The 14,818-nt window shown below is 38.7% G+C and overlaps 1 protein-coding gene across 4 annotated transcripts in view; it reads left to right on the plus strand.

Moving 5' to 3' along the window:
* USP25 (ubiquitin specific peptidase 25) overlaps positions 1-14,818 on the plus strand; it is a 100,176-nt gene that overhangs the window by 67,012 nt on the left and 18,346 nt on the right. For all 4 annotated transcript variants that reach the window (XM_075516726.1, XM_075516718.1, XM_075516727.1 and 1 more), the window contains 8 exons: positions 2,914-3,041; positions 3,831-3,926; positions 4,229-4,390; positions 6,180-6,388; positions 7,105-7,175; positions 10,892-11,120; positions 12,482-12,679; positions 14,173-14,312. In XM_075516726.1, the coding sequence (XP_075372841.1) occupies positions 2,914-3,041; positions 3,831-3,926; positions 4,229-4,390; positions 6,180-6,388; positions 7,105-7,175; positions 10,892-11,120; positions 12,482-12,679; positions 14,173-14,312 (1,233 nt within the window). The remainder of the gene's footprint in view (positions 1-2,913; positions 3,042-3,830; positions 3,927-4,228; positions 4,391-6,179; positions 6,389-7,104; positions 7,176-10,891; positions 11,121-12,481; positions 12,680-14,172; positions 14,313-14,818) is intronic.

A 14,818-nucleotide genomic window follows, 5' to 3' on the forward strand; every position in this document is an offset into this window, starting at 1 on the left:
CTGTGGGTTAGTGATGTGGAAATATGGGGATCCCCATTGCCTGTAAAGGCTGAGCTACTTTCTCTTTACACAGTTGTTCATGTTTCATCACAGTTACTTTAAAGATGTGACATCTTAGGAGTTCTCTTCTACTTAAGTAAAAAATTCAGGTATAGTTTCTTCCTTGATGTCAATCTTTTGCAGTAATGACTTTTTGCTTCCTTTAATCATATCAACATACACACAGGGTTTAATTACTAAGCCTAGTAATGCACACTGAAATCATCCTCCAGTCTGAAGTTGTATTTCCAATTTTGTGTTATCAACAGAAGTTTTTTATAGCATCCCTTTTATGGTCCCTTTTTCTGGTCAGCTATTGTTGATCAAATATTGATCAACAAGATCAGATGTTAACAAGCATTTTCAAATGTATTTACACATCTTACTGGATGTGTTATTCTTTCACAAGATGTTTCAATTTTTTTTTTGTTCCAGCACTTGTAGAAATGACTTCTTACAATGAGCACGTTTCCTGCGATATAACTGGAAGAAAAAAATCTCATATCTTGGTATAATCCAAAGTTCAATTTCTTTATGCAAGGTGAAATATTGTATGTACCTACTACAAGAGCATGATTGTTCATCTTACGGACTGAAGGTTGTCTTGCACTTAAAACCTGTGTGCATTCCTGCATAAAATATCAGTTCAGTTATAAATGCTTGACTAGACATGGCAGGCTTGGGGTTTTTCTGGTTTTGTTTTTGAGGTTTTTTTAACCTGTAATGTCAGGAAACTGGGGAACGGAAAGATAGTCATGTACAGGTCCAGAGCATTAAGCTTTGAGTTCTGTGAAACTGTCAGGGTTTTAATCGGCTTGGCTTCTTAGCATGTGGAAATGGAAGTGAAATAGTCATATGACAGATTGACAGCAGTGGCAAAACAAGAAAAGTAATGTGTTAAGTCCTAATCTGGAAAACCATTACTGCATTATTACCATGGCCAAGTAAATTGGTTATATTTCCCTGAAGTAATTTACTTATAGTGGTTGCTGCTGTTAGTAGTTATGCTTAAACATAATGCCTCAAAGATGTTACAGTGCACTGGAAAGTTTGGAAGTACTGAAGGAAGCTGAATTTCTTGTAGTTTTAACAAAGTCTGTCTCCGCTGAACAAAGACTTCACGTGGCGTTTGTCCGAGCTGGTAGATATCAAAGCTTAAAGAGAATAATCTTAATGTGGTAGTTGCATGTGTTGAAAGATCCATTTTATCCTGAAAGTAACGTTCTATTTTTTTTGTTGTTCCCACCATTGCCTCCAATGGGGTATGTAGCTTGTTCATTATTATTATTATCACAACGCCTAAAAGCCTCAGCCACGGAGTAGGGTGTCAGCAAGTGAGCTAATGTACAAACAGAAAAAAGAGACATTCCCTGCCCCGAGGAACTTAAATCCAAATTCAAGAGAAGGTGGAGGTCAATGCACATACTTGGAGTTAGAAGTGTGGGGGAAAATGAGATAACGTTTGTCAGCATCGTGGTGGTTGAACTTCAGCACATCGACAGCTTAGTCATCGTTAAGTGTTTTGGGGGCCTTGCAATAAAAGGTTTTTAGGGGGAAGGGTTGTGGTGTGGCTTTGCTGACTGTAGCATAGAAATTTACTGCTATGTGAAGTTGCTGCAAGAGAGAAATGATTGTCTCCTTTAAAACTGAAAAGGTGCTTAGTGGAGGCTGACATTGGCAAGAAAAGGGAAGGCAGCTCATTTTGCATGTAAACACACGTGAGGAGTGATGCTGAAGGCAATGAACTAGGAAAATTCAGCAACACCCTGGAAATCTGTTACTGTGACAAGGCTCCGTGCGCTAAGGCTGGGCAAGGGGAGAAGAGAGGAAACACTGCACTGAGATGTGGAGTGATGGGAACCTAGACCTGAATTTTAGCCATGAGCATAGGAAGAAAAGGCTGTCTTGGAGGTATTGTATGAAAAGACTATTCAAGACATTTGGCTGGATAGGAGAAGGTGAAGCAAGCCCCGAGTCGAATGCCATGCCCGGGCTGTGGGCATTTTCATCAGAATGTGTGGCAACAGTGTCTGCAGCAATCAGGGAGGCTTGAGTGGATGGTTAGACATCCAAAACATATCGAATGGATAGACTCTGGGTTTTGTGTTGGGGAGGGGAGGGACTCTAATGCTGGAATTGGAGCTGAATTTGTCTTGTAGTTGAGAAGTGAAATAGGTAAGGAAAGAAATGAGGACTAAGGGTAGACCTCTACTGAATACCCAAAGAAAGCTGGGATAAGGTGATGATAACGTGGGTTGGTCCATGGACAGATTAGCAGGGATTAGAGACATGAGCAGAAACTTCAGGAGAGGTTGTTAGTACGGAGGAGATTTCAAGAAAAAGTATCAGTTTTACAGCGCTGAGAGAGCTTGTCTGACCCAGCCCAAAGTAGTTGCTGATCCTGCTTCAGAGGAGGTCATCAGAAACTTTGAGTGGTATCAGGTGAATGAAAGGGTCAGAAACTTGAGTCTGAGGCAACTAGTGGGAAGAGCACTTGATACAGTATAAACAACTCTTTCAGTGGCCTTCAAGAGTTAAAGGAGAACAGGACGGTTAGCAAGGCAGGTAGGTTCAAGTGTAGGTTGCTTTTAGTATGAGCGAGACAAATGTGAAAGGAAGAAGCCTTCCTGCCTACTCTGCTTTAATGCAGATAGTGATAGATGAGTTGACAAGCTCGGATGCAGCATGGGTGACAAATGGTCTGTGTTTGCAGTGAAGGTGAAAGATAGGAACTTTGGAAAGCTTTTGCCTATCCACCATCTAAAACCAGTTTCTCCCATAGCCATGTCAGCCTGCAGGTATTGTAACATTATTACTGAAGTTCTGCTGTTGGAAGGCATTCATTTTGGGGTTTTCTGTTCTTCTTTTGTTCAGCACTGGTTCACTGAGCTTCCTCCTGTCTTAACTTTTGAGCTATCAAGATTTGAGTTTAATCAGGCTTTGGGGAGACCAGAGAAGATACACAACAAATTAGAATTTCCTCCCATTTTGTATCTGGACAGGTACAGTATAATATTATCAAAAAAGTCCTAGTATGAATATGAATTAAATCTCATGAGTTTTGTAAAGTTGCTGGTGCATCTTATACTCACTTAAATAACAGTAAACTTCTGTTCTAGCTGGACGAGTTATAATTTTCGTCGGTTTCATCTGTTTCGGAAAATACAGAGATAACAATTTAAGACCTACCGCTACTTTGTGCCAAAACCTGCTTACAGTTTAGTCTTTAATTTATTGCTAGGTAGTTATGTAAACAGGCAAAATACTCTGAAAAATCGCACTGTTTATGAGTCCATTTAGGAAAGAGGGTGAGCAGTCAGATATTTCATGGTGTTCCAGATAGATTGCATGGATTGAAGAGGATTCTCAACATCAGTGCATGCTGTTTATAAGTAGAGGTGAAATACTTGGCTTTCAATTAGATGCTGAGTGTTATTTGTGAGCCTAAACAATGAAACAGGAGTAGTGCTATGTGGTTGCTACTTAAACCACTCAATTTAGAAGCTTTCTAGTATGTGTTTGTATACATTTATAAGACGCATCCATGGTATGAACAGAGCTTTTGACACTGGGGATAGATAAAGCATCTTCTGAAAGTTGTGGAAGGGGAGGCTTAATGGGGTTACCATTTTCTTCTCGGATCTGTTTTACTGCCTAATGTGTTGTAGGTAAAACAAAGCTCTAGAGAGGGTTAGTTTTTCTTAGCACTAAGCAGCATGGCTGATGGGTACAGACCTCAGTTTCAGATGTCAGATGGGCTGACATGTCTTTCTAACTTTTGTGTGTTACAGGTATATGCACAAAAACAGAGAAATAACAAGAATTAAACGGGATGAAATCAAGAGACTCAAAGAGTACCTCACGGTTTTACAGCAGAGATTAGAACGGTACTATAGATAACTGTTCCCAGTGTAAATGCAAGTAATATTATGGGCTACATAGAATAACTCCTTCCAACTATGCACTTTGTGTGTAGTTATTTGCTCTAAATGTCCCTGCTGTATTTCTTTTCTTTTGCCCTTTTCCTTGGAAACTGTGTAAGCGCGGTAGTTCTAGTGCATGAAACATGCTAGGAAAGGCTTGTTTTATTTAATTGCAGTCAACCAGAAAAAAATCCTTTTTTTTCTTTTTTTTTTTTTTTTTTTTTTAACATGTGAGTCATGGCATTAATACGTTTTATGGTTAACAGATATTTAAGCTATGGTTCTGGTCCTAAACGATTCCCCTTGGTAGATGTCCTGCAGTACGCCTTGGAGTTCGCCTCCAGCAAGCCGGTGTGCACGTCTCCCATCGATGACCTGGGTGCTAGTGCCCCTGCCAGCGGCACGCTGCCGGCCCAGACATCGCCCAGGTAAAGGCTGCCTCCTCTCCCAAGGTGAGAGGCCAGTCATCCCCTCAGTGCAAACCCAGCTGCTGAGAGAGAGGGGAGGAAGTTTAACTGCTTCATTCGCCGGACTAATACAACTAGGCATCTCCTAAGGGGTATAGCATAAAGTTTCTGCTCTCTTCCTAGAAGTATTTTTCAGCATGACAGACTTAAATAAATAAACCAAAATGTTAATAATCTGGGTTTGTCTCATGCGCTTCTAAAAATGTCTTTGGGTGGAGAATTACCATTTTCAAACAAAGCACCATTTCACCTACAATTCCAAATAGACACAATTATCTGGTGAGGTCTCTGCTTCCCAAGTATGTTGTTTAAGAATCTGAATTTGGGCAGCATGTATGTTCTGTGGAGCTTCAAGTTTTCTGGTGTACAATTTATCTGTTAATTTTTGCCTGGGAGTTAAGCTTCTTTTCTGCTTTGCTGCTTACATTTCTGACTGAGATTGTCAGGAACCTAACAGTCTGACTTCTTAAATACAGACTGGCCAAAGTAACAACATTATTGGACCTTTATCTCCCTGATGTTCTCATTATTGAAGCTAGTAGTAACTATTAGTAACAGTTAATAACGTAGAGTATAACTTAGGATAGGGTTTGTCTAGGTGGACACTAACAGAGCTTTTTATATTGCAATTGGAAAGTAAGGTTCTAGGTTCTGGTCCAGTTGAGATGGTTAACTTTGTACTTCAGAGAAGTTAAGTAGTCTAAAAATTTTTTAAAAGATTTCAAACATCTTGCTGGTATAGTGCCAATAGAAATAATGATGATTGATAAGAGAAGACAAACTTTTAAGATACCACTTTTTGCATGAAATGCAATATCAGAAGTAGTATACTTTGAACTAAGTCCTATATAGGAAGTTTATTCTCTAAAAATATAAGTATAATGACTTTGTCAATCTGTAAAAACACAACAGCATGTTGTGTTGAGTGACATTGTCAGTTCTTAATGTTATCAGAACTTTCTAAACTACTGAAGAATCCAAGTTCCTCGAGTTGTATCATGATGCCACTCAAAGTAAAAAACCAGTGGCTTGCTTCAGATTCCTTGATTCCTATGATTATATATAGGTGGTCTTGATGGGAGTAGAAAAATCTGTAACAGGTTTTCATTTTTAATATTCTTCTGCTCTTGTAGAATTCTCCTAACTTGGCCACTTTGCTGTTTGAGTTACAAGACTCGTTTAGAACAAGTTTAGATGGCTCGATGCTAAATTTCTAGCATGCCATAAATATCAGCGGTCCTTTCACTGTTGCTGTTCAACTAAGTTGTAGGTAGGCGACTGGAAGAAGAAAGTCTGCTAGACGTAAGACATGAAGAAGTTATGAAACACAGAACTTGTATTTATTGGATTTTATGGTCAATGGGCCATAAGACAAGCTGCTGCAATCTTTCTCTCTGCAGTTTGGCAGTAAACATTTCAAACCACAGCGATTTACTTGTATGACGTTATTTGAATGTGTTGAATAGCATTTCAGGTAAAGCAAACTGTGGCTCGACTGATTGAATTCCTTTATTGTTGGTGATGGCAACCAGAATCGTTATTGTGCTAACATGTAATACACCACAAAGTTTTCAGAAGTTATATAGTAATTCCATATTGATGCTGTAGGTACCTTTCCTGGATGGCACTGTAGGAAATTATTACCTTTAAAATTTCTGTTTTCAGATGAAAAGCTTATTTTTATGGTGTAGCTTTTAGTTTGTATACATGATGATTCAATTTTTGTATTTTATGTTTTGAATGAATGCAGCACAACAGAGCAGCAGGGGCCTTCATCTTCAGATGTTCCAAGCACATCTCCTGTACAAAGATCAGTAATACATAAACCATTCACACAATCGCGAATTCCTCCTGATCTGCCAATGCATCCGGCACCAAGGCACATCACTGAGGAAGAGCTGTCTGTCCTAGAAGGCTGTTTACATCGCTGGAGGACTGAAGTAGAGAATGACACTAGAGGTAATGCCACAAGCTAGGGAATGCAGTTGCTGTTGGAAAGGATTTGTGGAAGCGGGGGAAATTGCCTTAATGTCCATGTGTGTGCTGAGTTGCTTGTTTCATACTTCCAAACTTTCCTTTAGCACATAGGAAGGGAACCAGTTAGAGATTGTAGTAGACTGGAGGTATGCAAACTGAAGACGCAAACTGGGCGTTAACACGTACACGGGTGTTTCAACACGGGTTTCTTTGTGCGTAGTGTTGAGGGGAGAGTGAAACAGAGGTGGGAAGAATGCTGAAGAACGTCTCTGCAGACATGTCTGAGCTGTCAGTGTGATAGTGGCTGGGCCCATACTGTGACTTGGTGCTCTGTGGGGGAGTTTAGGGTAGAGTGACCCCTTCCATAAGGGAAAATTCAGAAAATTTCTGAGCAAAGGCTCTTTGGAGTGGGTAGAGCTTACGGTCTGTTCTGTTGCTCTGAGGGAATCAAGGGAAGTAGTTGTTCCAGCAGGGGTGGGCTTGGTTGAGCTCTAGGAAACAAGCACCGGCATATAATGAATCACTCTCTCCTGTTTTATCATCTGAGAAGGTTTAGTGTTTGGTGTGTAGGTAGATAAACAGATGCACCAAATGTGAAACGTACCCTTGTTTGGCTTTTAATGAAATAAAATAAAGATGTAGCCATGTGCAATTATGCAGCCTTATGGAAGAGAGCTTCTTTTTTATTTTTCTTTTAGATTTACAAGAAAGTATATCTAGAATACATCGGACAATTGAATTGATGTACTCTGACAAAACAATGGTCCAAGTAAGTACAATTTCTGCATGAGGTAATTCAAAATAGATCCTTTTTGTCACTTTAATAGAAGTTCTTAGATGTTTGAAAATAGAGCAAGTATACAACAATTACATATAGTGGTTTGAGAAATTTCATTGGAAAGTCATAATGGGTTTTACAAACCTTTTAATTATGCACAGTCAGATGAAAGACAGTGTTACAATATTTTACAGGTGACATACTTAAGTTTAAGCAACTTTGTGATGGAAAAGCCCAAATATGTTCTATCTCTGATCCACTTTTTTGACTTGAATGCAGAACTTCAGTTTTTGTATAATACAGTAAAATTTTTCTCACACTGATTTGACCATATCGCTAGGTAATCTTACGGCTTTAAGGCGGAAAAGCCTTAGACACAAGAAACTATTATTTTTATACTTTGATGCTTATTGCCATTGTGTATTGCAGCTTCCTTACTAATACTTGGGAATTCAAGGCTCCTGATTTTAATTTGCAGTTAATGTCTATGGGTTTTGTTGTTGTTTTGGTTTTTGTTGGGTTTTTTAAAACTCTGTCTAGATTTAGTATCAGTCACAACCTTGACTATTAGTCTAAGCTCTTTTAGGGAGACTCTCATGCTGTGTAATCTGAACAGCATTTTTAGAATGCTTTACTACAGAGTCGTGGCTCCTCTGGTATTTCTTATGTTCACATACTCATGTTCGCTCACTTTGACAGGTTTTAAGGTTAAGGATTACTTCCTCTGTTACTTTCTGTTAGTAAAAAGAACTATTTTCCTTCCAAGTAAGGTCTGTTCAGCTTACAGTTTTCCTTGAAGTACTTTTTAATTTTGTACATGACTTGTAATAGTTCCTGGCAGCTGAACTCTGATGTTAAGGATTTCAGGCAGACTTGCCTAGATGGCTTTCTTTAAGCTTGCTACAGGCAGGCATTTTTTTTCCTTAATACTTGTGTTATAACAGGAGGGCTACAGGCTACACGTCATCTAACAGTAAAATTAAGTAATTTGGTGATCTCGCATCCAAATAGCCTACCTGTGTTGGCTTAGGTGTTATTGGAGGAAATCCCTCTGGATGGCCAAGATACTAGTCAGCAATCATTACAATGGAAAAAGGAGATTACTTAGTAAAACGCTGTGTCCTAGTGCAGATTTGTATACTGTAGGCTGGATTTTTGTTTGTTTTGAAACAGAATTCCAGAAATGGAGGAGAATGAAGATGGTACATAGATTTGTAGAGGGGGTTCCTGTGCCATGCCTGAAAGTAGTGGTGTGTGTTAAGTGCTTGTTAGGGAACAAGTAGGTACTGAACCCATCTGAAATCACAGGCTAGAAGCGAAGGCTGCCCTTCTGCAGCTCAGCTGTTTTTGTCCCTGTGGGTGTTTTGGCACAATAGGAAGGAGGCAGGTGCCTATAGCTGTCTACTTTCCCCCTGCCTGCCTCTGCATCTGGGCGACTGGATAGCTTAGTATTGCCCTGTTCTCTGGGAGCAGTTTCACAGTATTGATCTTTTCCTCTGAGTGATACAACTGTAGGACTGAAAGCTTTTCTCTTGTGAGTCGATAAGGTCTGGGCACATAAAACTAGACTTTTTAAGGAAAACGTATTATATTTGCAGGATACTTCCTAGTGTTTGTATGAACTATTGAAGAAGCTCTTAATCTTCTCCTTGTGTCCTCTTTGATTCTAAGGAAACTACAGTTGTCTCTAAAACCCTTGCCAAATTGTCATATGAAATATTCCCAAAATTATTTTGGGAATATTTTGTCTTGTCCTCCTGAATGAATAGATTTCATCAGCTGCTTATTTGAGTATTTCCCTCCTTCTGTGAACTTGCTGTGAGGAAATGGGACACACCTGTTTTTCCTGTGGGAATTAGTCTTTGATATATCAGCTTTGATATATCTGTTCTGTAGCTACACATGATGAGGGTGGTGAAGCTCCCCTTTCTGTTTCATGAGTAGTAAGCATAAGCTAAGAAGCTTAATGCCAACTATTTGCTTGTTGTGTTGCCCTGTACCGTTAATTGCTGTTGATATAATGGCTTATCGCAAGAGATGCCTGTTGGCACTGAACTTGCCTGTCCCCCAGTCACAGATCTCTGTGGGGAACCTTCCTGGAAGCTCAGCGTGGACGACTGACAGCCAGTCCTTCAGAGCTGGAGCAAAGTGTAGGGGCCCTCAAGCTGACCCAGTTAGCATGGTTTTAAGTAAAATGATTTAAATTCACCTGGGATTTTAATGCCCTATTTTAAGGTGAGGAAATTATTGTCAAAGTCTAAAGAGACTTCACTTACCTTTTTTTTTTTTTTTTTTCTCCAATCAGGATCTGCATATCTTTATGTGCATACGAATGGGCTTGCAATCATTTTAAGGAAGCTTTCACGCTGGTTTGATAACAGATGTTAAAAACCCCAGAGCATTCAGATTTAAGGACTTGCTAGGATTTCTTCTGTGTATGCTTCTTGTGTTTGGGAGATTTACAGTGCGGTTTGGTCTCTGGGATGACAGTCTGATTCCAGCTGCTGTGCAGTCAGCCAGCTATACAGTTCAAAGGGGGTTGCAAAGTCTCCAGCACTTGCATATAGCCTGGAAGAGAATGATCAGGTTAAAAATAACTTCAAGGAGTTTCTCCAGTCATAGTTACATATGTGTTTATGGTTACTAATTATTGTGGTGCTCAAATGATATTTGCAACAAATATTTAGTACACCTTATGTTAAATAGACCCTTTATCTACAGTCCAGACTGACACCAGTAAAAGATGGTTTCAGTTTTTTCATCCTAGCTAAGCTGCTGTCATTCAGGCATGCTGTGGATAGCAGGGAAGCTCGGTTTTCTCTTTTATGTTGCATGTGCTGTTTCAGCAGGTTAAAATGAGCCGATCACTAAGATGCTTTTAAAAGACTTGTAAGTAAGGAAGCACTTATTCATTGTGCTTCTCCTTCAGATTTCCAGCTCCTCAGGTAGAAACTAAATTTCCCATTCTTCTTAGTTGTCAGTGAACACATGTAACCTGGGATACTTTTTACATTGATCCTAGAAACTGGTATCTTCCTTTCTCTGCCTCAGGAGGAGGAGAGGACCTCTTCATGTGTTCCATCCTTCTTTTAGCAATGCTTTTACTGTTACTTTTAAAATACTGGAAAACAGTTGTATTCCTATTCTACTGTAAAAATTTTACCTTTGAATAAAGTATTCAACTCCCAGATATTCTTTTAAATAAACTCTCTTACTGGCACATAGAAAGCACAGAGTTTATTAACTTGTATTTGCATATGCCTTTCCAGACTTCAGGACAAGTTTACCAGGACAGAACTGGAGCAAATCATAGATGCTCAAGGCTGACATATTTGAGAGTTTTCTGTAGATACAAGGAAAGTAGGAATATTAAGGAAATAAGAAAAGAGGGTACCTGGCAGTAAAGACAGCAGAGTAGACATTTATGCTATAGACTCACTAATGTTTTTAAGATCTCTTGTAACTAGTAGTGGTAAGTAAGATAGTTCAAAGTCCTTTTGCTTAGTGGGTTGCTGGTTTTACCTTTTTGTTTTTCCTCTGTGTCGTGTTTTGATCCTGTTTAACTTTATTTTCTTACTTTTATTTAATGTAGCTATTACTGGCTGGTAGTAGGAACTAAATGCTGGCAAGGAGAGTTTGACATTTTGGTTTTTTTTGTTCTGTGTTTTGTTTTTGTTTTTTTGTTGTTTTTTTTTTTTTATTTTAAGGTTCCTTATAGGTTGCATGCTGTGCTAGTTCATGAAGGTCAAGCTAATGCAGGACACTACTGGGCATATATTTATGACCACCACCAGAACAGATGGATGAAATACAATGATATTTCTGTGACAAAGTCAACTTGGGAAGAGTTGGAACGGGACTCTTTTGGTGGTTACAGGAATGCCAGTGCATATTGTTTAATGTATATCAATGATAAGGAACAATACTTGATACAAGGTAATGTTATGGATATGTTTTCTGCATGATATAGAACAGCTGAATATATTGATAAAGTGAGCCTCTTTCAGATGGATTTCCAGGTTTTTGAAATGGCTTTAATAATTATTGAAAGTTCTATTTACGCTCATAACTGTTTAGTCAGATTGTTTTTGTGGGTGGGACGATTACTTTGCAACTTTTAGATTAATGAAGATAATGCCAGTGTTTCAGCATTATAGAGACAGCAAAATAAACTAAGTTTGCTAATTTGTAAACGTTTTAGCCAGGTGGTCACATATTCAGAATTTTGGAGATAATATTTCACTGAAGATTGGAACAGAAATATGGAAATACTGAAATGACCCTCTTGACATTAAAATCCTCGTTTAGCTTTTTTTTCGTAAGCTTCAGAACTCTGAACTTTACTGGAGCGTGGAAACTTGAAGCTTTATGCAGCATATTGAAACGTGAATAACTTAGCCCTACCAACCATACATTAAACCAAAGTAATACATGGATTGGGAAACTTTTTTTCAGGTCTCATGTAGTATGTAACTATAAGGCTTGTAACAAAGTGTTTGGAGAGAGGGCAAAGATCCCTTAGGATGAGTTTTGTGGGGCCGGATAAAGGTGTCTGGGGAGCTGACTGTGAAAATGACCAGAGATTCAATAACAGGTGGTGGAAAATTTTCATGCTCCTGTCTTTTCATAGGGCAGAAAGCTTGAGTGTGCATTTGTTCAGTTTTTAAATGAGAACCAATATTAACCTTGACATTTCTAGATTGCCAGATTAGTAGTGGACTTGCAGCCATAGGGTTTATGGGGCTGGCTGTGCCACTTAAGTCTGAGGCCTGCTTGCTGGGGACAATTACAGCTGACTGATCCCCCAGCATTTGGGATACTCTTGCAGAGACCATTCTTGAAGCAAAAAGGAAGGTTACTTCATATAGCTGGTGTTCTTATCAGTTGACTTCCAAATCCCGGTAGGCCCACTCTCTTTCCCCTTTTCTGCTGGGAAGTTGAGTTGTGTCCAACTCCATGTGGCAGTAATGCAATCAAGCTAAGGTGGGTTTTTTGTGTCTCCCCCCCCGGGAATGTTCACAGTCAGAGGGTGCTTATGGCCCAAAAGGCTCATCTGTCAAAATGGCAATGATCTGATGGTGCCCAAGAATGTATAACCCAAAGATCGCAAGAGCAGTAGCCACACGTCTCAGTAGCAGAGGAGTGCCCCACAGATAATAAAACCAGTTAAAAGTAATATAGTTTGGGGGTTTTGGTGCTGTACTATATGTTTCCAGTAATTCACTTGAGGAAGTTTGTTGAACATCCTTTTCCCCTATTCTTTCTTTTTCTGAAATCTGTATTTTGTGTTACCGCAGAGGAGTTTAACAAAGAAACGGGACAGATCCTTGTTGGAATGGACACGCTACCTTCTGATCTAAGGGATTACGTCAAGGAAGACAATAAACGTTTTGAAAAAGAACTCGAAGAATGGGATGCAGAACTCGCTCAGAAAGCACAGCAGGAGAAGTTGTTATCTCAGATACCCAGGGCACCAGCACCCTCACCTGCTCCAGGTTAGCTGCTTCTACCTATTTGTAAAAGGAGTAGAACCAAAAATCACTGGGTTTTGTATATGTTGTTTTGCAGCTTAAGAAAGGAAGAAAAAGTTAATTTGTGTAATCTTGAATTATGACTATTTACTTGGCCAAGGTAACTGCACTTGAAGTTCGTCTGTTGAGGTTTTTTGAATTTTATTTTTTATTTAAAGGAAAAAATTATTTGTTGGTTCCTCTGTCTTTTTGCTCCTAGTTGTGCTTAGCTTTTACTAATTTTTTTTTTTTTCCATAGAAACTTTGGCCTTTTAGGATAGGTAATTATTAACAGGTCTCACCAGTCTGTTTTGAGAATTTATTAGTCTGTAAGTGATATATATTCTTCTGTTCAGAGTGATTGAGTAGGAGACCTACCTTCTCATTTTAAATTAGGACAGAATTTAGATCTGAAGAGAAGAATAATTTATTTGGTGTGATGTATTGAATAGAGTTAGCAATAGCAGGGCCTACTTAAGAAATTATTATGTAAAACCAAGGGTGTTAAAACTGCGGAAAAGGTTCTCAACAGCAACGGTGAGGCCAATGCTGTTAGGAACCTAGCTAATAAAGACCACTGGCAATCTGACTATGAAACATATGCCTGCTTTGACACAGAAAAACCTGTCAGGTTTTAGGTTACATCCACCTTTTGCTCCATTGCAGAAGCCTGTATGTACGTTACGTGACAGATGACATAATGGATTTGTGTAGTGAGACTGCTGTCCAGATGTTCTCGTTGTATTTGAGTCATTAAGACTGAGCATATATTTCTCGTAACTATCTGTGACTACAAACTGAATGTAAAAAGTGCAGTGATTTAATGACATTTCCCTTTTTGCAAACTCTATGGACTATGACTTCATCTTCTATATGTTTTGACTTCACAAACACTTTGAGACTGGTTTTAGTTCTTTTGTTAGTAATGGAAAGTACTAAATGAATGTTTTATTTGTCTGCCAAAATTTGCTTTCATCATGTAAGGAATATAAGACTATTCATGCTAATCAATTTTATTGCCCTCAAGTGGGGGAGACTTTGCGATTTCCCTTAAGTCAGAAGAATATAATATGTTGATTATTTTGCAAAGTAAAAATACACCTGGCACTCAAGTGGCTGTAGGTCATTCCATATGTTGGGTCTGTATGCCACAGAAAGTCCAAGTAGAATCTCATCTTTGTTCTCAGTCATCCCCCGTATGATTTATGAACAACCCTCACTCAAGACCCTTAATGAGTCTACAGACAGGACAGGTCTGTTGTTCCTAATACAAAATCATGGGTCCGTTTGTATGAAAGTGTTCAAAATGACCTGAGACACAGAGTGGTGTAAAGTTGTATTTGTGAATGGTGTGACCAACCCTGCATTTTTTGTGTGGGTTACCTTATCTATGAGACAGTGATCCAAATAAAACTAATGCATTCAGAATTCATGCTTATGTTAACACACAAAATTGTTATTTTATTTCTGTCACCAAGTTCAAGCAGGAGAACCAGAATATTTAGAGCAGCCATCAAGAACTGATCTTTCAAAGCACTTAAAAGAAGATTCTGTACAAGCAATCAATAAAGCTTTAGCTGAACAAGAAGATAGAGGTCCAGAAGCTATAATGGATACGGTGAGGATATTTTGAAGCTTGAAATACTTCTTTTGCTTTTATTTTGCAAGTGGAAACGATATAATAGCTGATAAAAGGGTGGGGGTGTGTGGAAACTTTGAACTGAAAATTGCTATTTCTTCAGGGACTGTCCAACACTAAAATCTGTCCAGAAACTGTGTACTACAGTAATGGGTGTAGTAGGAGAAAAATACTAAAATAGATGTCCTCTATGTGATTGAAGTACTTGTTGAGAGTACAGCATATTGTTCAAATGACAATCACGTTTGTGCCCACCATCTTTTCAAAATGTTAGGGGGTTCCATTTTTTTTGAGGAGTAAACATTGACATTCCATGTAAAAGACTTGAAAAACACTGATTTAAACATTGAGGTTTTTATCTGAGAAATATAAGATTATAATTGAGTTCCCTTGAAAGACCTATGGAAGTTAAAATAACTTTCAAAAATATGGGGTTTTTCAACAGTATTCTGTAGCTTTAATGCAAATTCACAGCTTGGTGAAAA

Source organism: Mycteria americana, chromosome 1 (genome assembly GCF_035582795.1).
Source record: "Mycteria americana isolate JAX WOST 10 ecotype Jacksonville Zoo and Gardens chromosome 1, USCA_MyAme_1.0, whole genome shotgun sequence".
Lineage (NCBI taxonomy): Eukaryota > Metazoa > Chordata > Aves > Ciconiiformes > Ciconiidae > Mycteria > Mycteria americana.